The 7,825-nt window shown below is 47.2% G+C and overlaps 1 protein-coding gene across 3 annotated transcripts in view; it reads left to right on the forward strand.

Annotated features, from left to right (window-relative positions):
* The window catches only part of LOC109900112 (rho guanine nucleotide exchange factor 4), a 96,291-nt gene extending 90,960 nt beyond the window's left edge, over window positions 1–5,331 (forward strand). For all 3 annotated transcript variants that reach the window (XM_031836398.1, XM_031836399.1, XM_031836400.1), the window contains 4 exons: window positions 187–318; window positions 1,103–1,346; window positions 2,110–2,187; window positions 4,214–5,331. In XM_031836398.1, the coding sequence (XP_031692258.1) occupies window positions 187–318; window positions 1,103–1,346; window positions 2,110–2,187; window positions 4,214–4,371 (612 nt within the window). In that variant the 3' untranslated portion in view covers window positions 4,372–5,331. The remainder of the gene's footprint in view (window positions 1–186; window positions 319–1,102; window positions 1,347–2,109; window positions 2,188–4,213) is intronic.
* Window positions 5,332–7,825: the final 2,494 nt, after the last annotated feature.

Genomic DNA, 7,825 nt, shown 5'->3' on the forward strand with positions numbered 1-7,825 from the left:
GACTAGGGGTCAGGTTTTTTTCTGACCAGGTGACTTGATCTGGAAACCAGGCCTGAAGTCAGGACCAACTCCGGGCCCTAGCTATACAATACACATCTGTTGGATGAACAATCTCTGTATCTCATGCCCCCCCGTATCTCTGCAGGCTCTAACATATATTTCTTGTGTGGGTTTGAACATGGTCAGGGAGAAGATATCCTCAGTAAAAGTTCAGATCTGATCTTCTCTGGAGAGCTGACGAAGATCTCCCAGCCTCAGGCTAGGAGCCAGCAGCGCATGTTCTTCCTCTTCGACCACCAGATGGTCTACTGCAAAAAGGTGAGCAACGCTGTTAAAAACTCCAACCCTTCCCTGACCATGTACGCCTCAGGGTTAGCAACACTTCCCTGTATCCCCCTAGGACCTCCTGCGCAGGGACATGCTGTACTGTTAGGGTTAGTAACACTTCCCTGTATCCCTCTAGGACCTCCTGCGCAGGGACATGCTAGGCCCTCCTGCGCAGGGACATGCTAGGCCCTCCTGCTCAGGGACATGCTATGCCCTCCTGCGCAGGGACATGCTGTACTGTTAGGGTTAGTAACACTTCCCTGTATCCCTCTAGGACCTCCTGCGCAGGGACATGCTAGGCCCTCCTGCGCAGGGACATGCTAGGCCCTCCTGCTCAGGGACATGCTATGCCCTCCTGCGCAGGGACATGCTGTACTGTTAGGGTTAGTAACACTTCCCTGTATCCCTCTAGGACCTCCTGCGCAGGGACATGCTAGGCCCTCCTGCTCAGGGACATGCTAGGCCCTCCTGCTCAGGGACATGCTGTGCCCTCCTGCGCAGGGACATGCTGTACTGTTAGGGTTAGTAACACTTCCCTGTATCCCTCTAGGACCTCCTGCGCAGGGACATGCTAGGCCCTCCTGCTCAGGGACATGCTAGGCCCTCCTGCGCAGGGACATGCTGTACTGTTAGGGTTAGTAACACTTCCCTGTATCCCTCTAGGACCTCCTGCGCAGGGACATGCTAGGCCCTCCTGCTCAGGGACATGCTAGCCCTCCTGCGCAGGGACATGCTGTACTGTTAGGGTTAGTAACACTTCCCTGTATCCCCCTAGGACCTCCTGCGCAGGGACATGCTGTACTGTAAGGGTCGTATGGACATGGACCAGATGGAGGTGGTGGATGTGGAGGACGGGAAGGAGAAGGACTTCAACGTGTCGGTGAAGAACGCTCTGAAATTGTGCTCGCTGGCGGGTGACGAGGTCCACCTGCTCTGTGCCAAGAAGCCTGAGCAGAAACAACGCTGGCTCCGAGCCTTCCAGGACGAGAGGAGGCAGGTGCAGCACGACCGCGAGACAGGTGAGCAGGCAGGTGCAGCACGACCGCGAGACAGGTGAGGAGGCAGGTGCAGCACGACCGCGAGACAGGTGAGGAGGCAGGTGCAGCACGACCGCGAGACAGGTGAGGAGGCAGGTGCAGCACGACCGCGAGACAGGTGAGGAGGCGTCGCCCCGTTGCCTTAGTGATAACTGTCAGTTAACCGTCTCTGTCATGGTTGTACGCCTCCGTTTGAAAAAAGGTATGTGATGAACTGCCAACCTGTGTTATTGCTAGTCAGCTTAAAGCCACTGGCTGTGCTTCCTTTCCTGTTTAGTCAAATGTGAGTTTGGTCCTCCTGTCTCTCTAATGCTGCAGTAGTAGTTGAAACAGCTGTTGGGGCTGTGGTCAGAGAACCACCAGGAAGAGAAGGGTATGCTAATGTCTCAGAGTGTCATTGATCCCTCAGATAAACAGGCAAAAGGCCCATCAATCCATCTCAGCAGTACGCTTCACTTCTCTGACGTAGTCTCTGGGTTTTTGTCTGGGATCTGTGATGTGTGGAGGGTTCTGGTTGGAAATTCAGTGGGCTCTTTCTCTGAGGCTGTCTGCCTTCCTAACCCTGTTCCAGTCAGGTCCCCCTGGAAAACAAAGCACATGGATGCTACTGAAACTTTCTCATCCAACAATCTGGTCTTGTGTTATTCTGTTCACTCTGAAAAGCTGGGTATTGATAGGTGGCCCTTGGCAGAATGAATCTGTGATATCCACAATGACCTATGACCTATGTGGTTTCCACCTCCAGGATTCTCTATCACTGAGGTCCAGAAGAAACAGGCCATGCTCAACGCCTGCAAAAGCCATCCAGCTGGGAAGCCCAAAGGTATGTCTGGGTAATGTAGTCCTTGGGGGGTTATATTGAATATGGGTGCATGGCAGAAAAACTCAATTTCCCTTTGGGAGTTTTTGGTTTGGCTGTGTGGATGAGTATGTGGAGTGTTGTTGATTTTTTAAATAAGCTTAGATAACATGTTTGGCTATATTTCTACACATTTATTTTGTAATAATATAATATTATTAATATGATATTCATATGATTGATATGCACTCGTAGTCCCAGGCTGTGTAAGGGCTATTTGACCAAGAAGGAGAGTGATGGAGGGCTATTTGACCAAGAAGGAGAGTGATGGAGGGCTATTTGACCAAGAAGGAGAGTGATGGAGGGCTATTTGACCAAGAAGGAGAGTGATGGAGGGCTATTTGACCAAGAAGGAGAGTGATGGAGGGCTATTTGACCAAGAAGGAGAGTGATGGAGGGCTATTTGACCAAGAAGGAGAGTGATGGAGGGCTATTTGACCAAGAAGGAGAGTGATGGAGGGCTATTTGACCAAGAAGGAGAGTGATGGAGGGCTATTTGACCAAGAAGGAGAGTGATGGAGGGCTATTTGACCAAGAAGGAGAGTGATGGAGGGCTATTTGACCAAGAAGGAGAGTGATGGAGGGCTATTTGACCAAGAAGGAGAGTGATGGAGTGCTGCATCAGATGACCTGGCCTCCACAATCACCTGACCTTTTTTTTTTTTACATTTATTTGACCTTTATTTAACTAGGCAAGTCAGTTAAGAACAAATTCTTATTTTCAATGACGGCCTAGGAACACTGCCTGTTCAGTGGCAGAACGACAGATTTGTACCATGTCAGCTCGGGGATATGAACTTGCAACCTTTCAGTTACTAGTCCAACGCTCTAACCACTAGGCTACCCTGCCGCCCCAATTGAGATCGTTTGGGATGAGTTGGACCGCAGACTGAAGGAAAAGCAGACAACAAATGCTCAGCATATATGGAAACTCCTTCAAGACTGTTAGAAAAGCATTCCAGATTAAGCTGGTTGAGAGAATGCCAAGAGTGTGAAAAGCTGTCATCAAGGCAAAGGGTGGCTACATTGAAGAATATCAAATATATTTTGATTTGTTTAACACTTTTTTGGTTACTACATGATTCCATATGTGTTATTTCATAGTTTTGATGTGTTCACTATTATTCTACAATGGAGAAAATAGTAAAAATAAAGAAAACCATTTGAATGAGTCGGTGTGTCCAAACTTTTGACTGGTACTCTAGGTCTACATTGAAATGGTATTTTGGTATTTTATTAGGATCCCCATTAGCTGTTGTGAAAGCAGCAGCTACTCTTCCTGGGGTCCACACAGAACATGAGACATGACATAATATAGAACACCTCAAGGACTGAACTGCAAACAAACACTGTACTGTGCATTTAAAAAACCCTAGTCTCTCGTTACAGCCTTGACATTAACATGTAAGAAAATTAAGTCTCTGATTTAGTTCTGGGTGCTGAGATTACTAACTCTGTTCTCCTCTCCCCAGCGGTGACCCTTAGATTACTAACCCCCCCTCTGTTCTCCTCTCCCCAGCGGTGACCCTTAGATTACTAACCCCCCCTCTGTTCTCCTCTCCCCAGCGGTGACCCTTAGATTACTAACCCCCCCTCTGTTCTCCTCTCCCCAGCAGTGACCCTTAGATTACTAATCCCCCCTTCTGTTCTCCTCTCCCCAGCGGTGACCCTTAGATTACTACCCCCCCTTCTGTTCTCCTCTCCCCAGCAGTGACCCTTAGATTACTAACCCCCCCTCTGTTCTCCTCTCCCCAGCGGTGACCCTTAGATTACTAACCCCCCTCTGTTCTCCTCTCCCCAGCAGTGACCTTTAGATTACTAATCCCCCCTTCTGTTCTCCTCTCCCCAGCGGTGACCCTTAGATTACTACCCCCCCTCTGTTCTCCTCTCCCCAGCGGTGACCCTTAGATTACTAAACCCCCCTCTGTTCTCCTCTCCCCAGCGGTGACCCTTATATTACTAACCCCCCCTTCTGTTCTCCTCTCCCCAGCGATGACACGGCCCTATTGTGACTTCCTGCTCCGTCAGAAGCAGCCATCTCTGCCCAGCAGCGTTCCCCAGCAGCAGGTCTTCATGCTGGCTGAGCCCAAACGAAAGGCAACCACCTTCTGGCAAAACATCGGCAGACTGACGCCTTTCAAGAAGTGAACCGCCAAAGGAGAGGAGAGCTCTCTGCTCGTGCCTGAACTTAACTTTTTATGCCAGATGCTCTTTATTATACATATATATATATATATATGCATAATCCTATCCTAATTGAAATACTGATATCGTGAAAGATTATTACGATGATATTTTTTTCTTTGGAGAAAGCACTTTATTAGGTTGGTTACAATTAGACTTGGGAATGGTTCTTCCGGACATTGTGTGTATACATACACGTTGGGAGACTGTCACGAGGACTATTATACCTGCTACTGCAACCAACAACCGATTGGTTCCACTACTGCGGCGTGATCATGTGACTGACTGCCAGTGAGGCTCCTCTTTATGAAAGACGTTGACTTGGCGACAGCAAAATGTGACATTTTTCCCCCTCTGTTGTTTTTGTTTTCCGACTAAATGCCAACTGTTCACAATGCCAGAAACGTGTTACTTTTGCATTTAAGTTTCTTTCTGGAAAAAAAAAAAGGTGATAAATTGTGATAAAGGATTATTGTACTTCTTTCTGTACAAAAAAAATGACAAAAAAAATGTTTTCCTGGTTTATTTTAATTATTTAATAAGAGTCGATAGTTCACACGCCTAACCTTTGAACTTTCCCAAACTCGGTCCTCTGGACCCCAAGGGGTGCACATTTTGGTTTTTGACCCTAAAACTACACAGTTGATTCAAATGATCAAAGCTGGATGATTATCTGAATCAGTGGTGTAGTGCTAGGGGGAACAAAAACTAAACATGTACCCCTTGAGGACTGAGTTTGGGATCCCTGCATTACCCTGCGCGTAATTCACTTCTTTATGGGAGTGCCATCTGAATATGTATGAAGAGTACTGTTTTACCTTTATAAACCCCTACATTTACATTCATTTAGCAACACATTTTCGGATTCTACATGTATTCTCAAAATGAGGCTGGATTAAAGAGGTGCGCTTTTGTTCCCCATTGGAACGCTGTCTGTCTGTGACACCTTTCAGAAGTGTTCATTTACAGGTGAATATTCAGGGTTTCTGGCAAGACAAAGTTGTCTGTTGTGACAAAAAAATAAATGTGTGTTCACGCTGATGAAGAGACTACAGGGAGCTTGTAATCCTGCTGATGAGGAGACTACAGGGAGCTTGTATTCCTGCTGATGAGGAGACTACAGGGAGCTTGTAATGCTGTTGATGAGGAGACTACAGTCTCGCTTGTATTCCTGTTGATGAGGAGACCACAGGGAGCTTGTAATGCTGTTGATGAGGAGACTACAGGGAGCTTGTATTCCTGTTGATGAGGAGACTACAGGGAGCTTGTATTCCTGTTGATGAGGAGACTACAGGGAGCTTGTAATGCTGTTGATGAGGTGACTACAGGGAGCTTGTATTCCTGTTGATGAGGAGACCACAGGCTCGCTTGTATTCCTGTTGATGAGGAGACCACAGGGAGCTTGTATTCCTGTTGATGAGGAGACTACAGGGAGCTTGTAATGCTGTTGATGAGGAGACTACAGGCTCGCTTGTATTCCTGCTGATGAGGAGACTACAGGGAGCTTGTATTCCTGTTGATGAGGAGACTACAGGCTCGCTTGTATTCCTGCTGATGAGGAGACTACAAGGAGCTTGTATTCCTGCTGATGAGGAGACTACAGGGAGCTTGTATTCCTGTTGATGAGGAGACTACAGGGAGCTTGTATTCCTGTTGATGAGGAGACTACAGAGAGCTTGTATTCCTGTTGATGAGGTGACTACAGAGAGCTTGTATTCCTGTTGATGAGGTGACTACAGGGAGCTTGTATTCCTGTTGACGAGGAGACTACAGGGAGCTTGTATTCCTGTTGATGAGGAGACTACAGGGAGCTTGTATTCCTGCTGATGAGGAGACCACAGGGAGCTTGTATTCCTGTTGACGAGGAGACTACAGGGAGCTTGAAGATTCCAGGGAAATAGAGTGTATTTGGAAAGTATTCAGACCCCTTCCCTTTTTCCACATTTTGTTTTGTATACAATACCCTATAAACATGAAGCAAAAACAGGTTTAGATTTTTTTGCAAATATATTAAAAACATCTACTGGTTGATTGTGGCGGGCACGGTGTTTCCTCCGACACATTGGTGTGGCTGGCTTCCAGGTTGGCTGCGCGCTGTGTTAAGAAGCAGTGCGGCTTGGTTGGGTTGTGTATCGGAGGACGCATGACTTTCAACCTTCGTCTCTCCCGAGCCCGTAAGGGAGTTGTAGCGATGAGACAAGATAGTAGCTACTAACAATTGGAAACCACGAAATTGGGGAGAAAAAGGGAAAAGATTCAAAAACAAACAACAAAAAAAAGGCCAGAACCTACGAATGGTGGCAAGGAAGTAAACTATAGAGGAACCAGGCTCTGAGGAGTGGCCAGTCCTCTTCTGGTTTTGACGGGTGGAGATCGTAAGAGTACATGGCCATTAAGACCAGATTGTTCTCCAAGATGTTCAAACATTCATAGATGACCAGCAGGGTCAAATAATAATCACCGAAGGAGCAACTCAAGATTAAATGTAATTTGGATTTTCATTGCTGAGCATTAATCATTTGTTTAGTTATCATGTTTGTGATATTATAATGTAATGTACTTGTTATTGTACCCCAAATGTGTTCAATGGGGTTGAGGTCAGGGCTCTGTGCAGGCCAGTCAATTTCTTCCACACCGATCTGGACAAAGGATTTCTGCATGGACCTCGCTTTGTGCACGGAGGAATTGTCATGCTGAAACAGGAAAGGCCTTCCCCAAACTGTTGCCACAAAGTTGGAAGAAAACAATTGTCTAGGTTGGCATTGTATGCTGTAGCGTTAAGATTTTCCTTCACTGGAACTAAGGGGCCTGAACCATGAAAAACAGCCCCAGACCATTATTCCTCCTCCACCAAACTGTACAGTTGGCACTATACATTGGGGCAGGTAGAGTGCCATATGGTGAAGCTTGATTCATCACTCAAGAGAACGCGTTTCCACTGCTCCAGAGTCCAATGGCGGTGAGCTTTACACCACTCCAGCCGACGCTCTGTAGTGTTCAACCATGGAAACCCATTTCAGGAAGTTCCAGACGAACGGTTCTTGTGCTGATATTGCTTCTAGAGGCAGTTTGGAACTCAGTAGTGAGTGCTGCAACCGAGGACAGATGATTTTTATGCACTTCAGCACTCGGCGGTCCGGATCTGTGAGCTTGTGTGGCCTACCACTTCGCGGCTGAGCCGTTGTTGCTCCAAGACGTTTCCACATCACAATAGCAGAACTTACAGTTGCCCGAGGCAGCTCTAGCAGGGCAGAATTTTGAATAAGGTGGCATCCTATGACGGTGCCATGTTGAAAGTCACTGGGCTCTTCAGTAAGGCAATTCTACTGGCAATGTTTGTCTATGGAGATTGCATGGCTGTGTGCTCGATTTTATACACCTGTCAGCAACGGGTGTGGCTGAAATAGCCAAATCCACT

This window comes from Oncorhynchus kisutch, linkage group LG11 (genome assembly GCF_002021735.2).
Source record: "Oncorhynchus kisutch isolate 150728-3 linkage group LG11, Okis_V2, whole genome shotgun sequence".
NCBI classification, from domain to species: domain Eukaryota; kingdom Metazoa; phylum Chordata; class Actinopteri; order Salmoniformes; family Salmonidae; genus Oncorhynchus; species Oncorhynchus kisutch.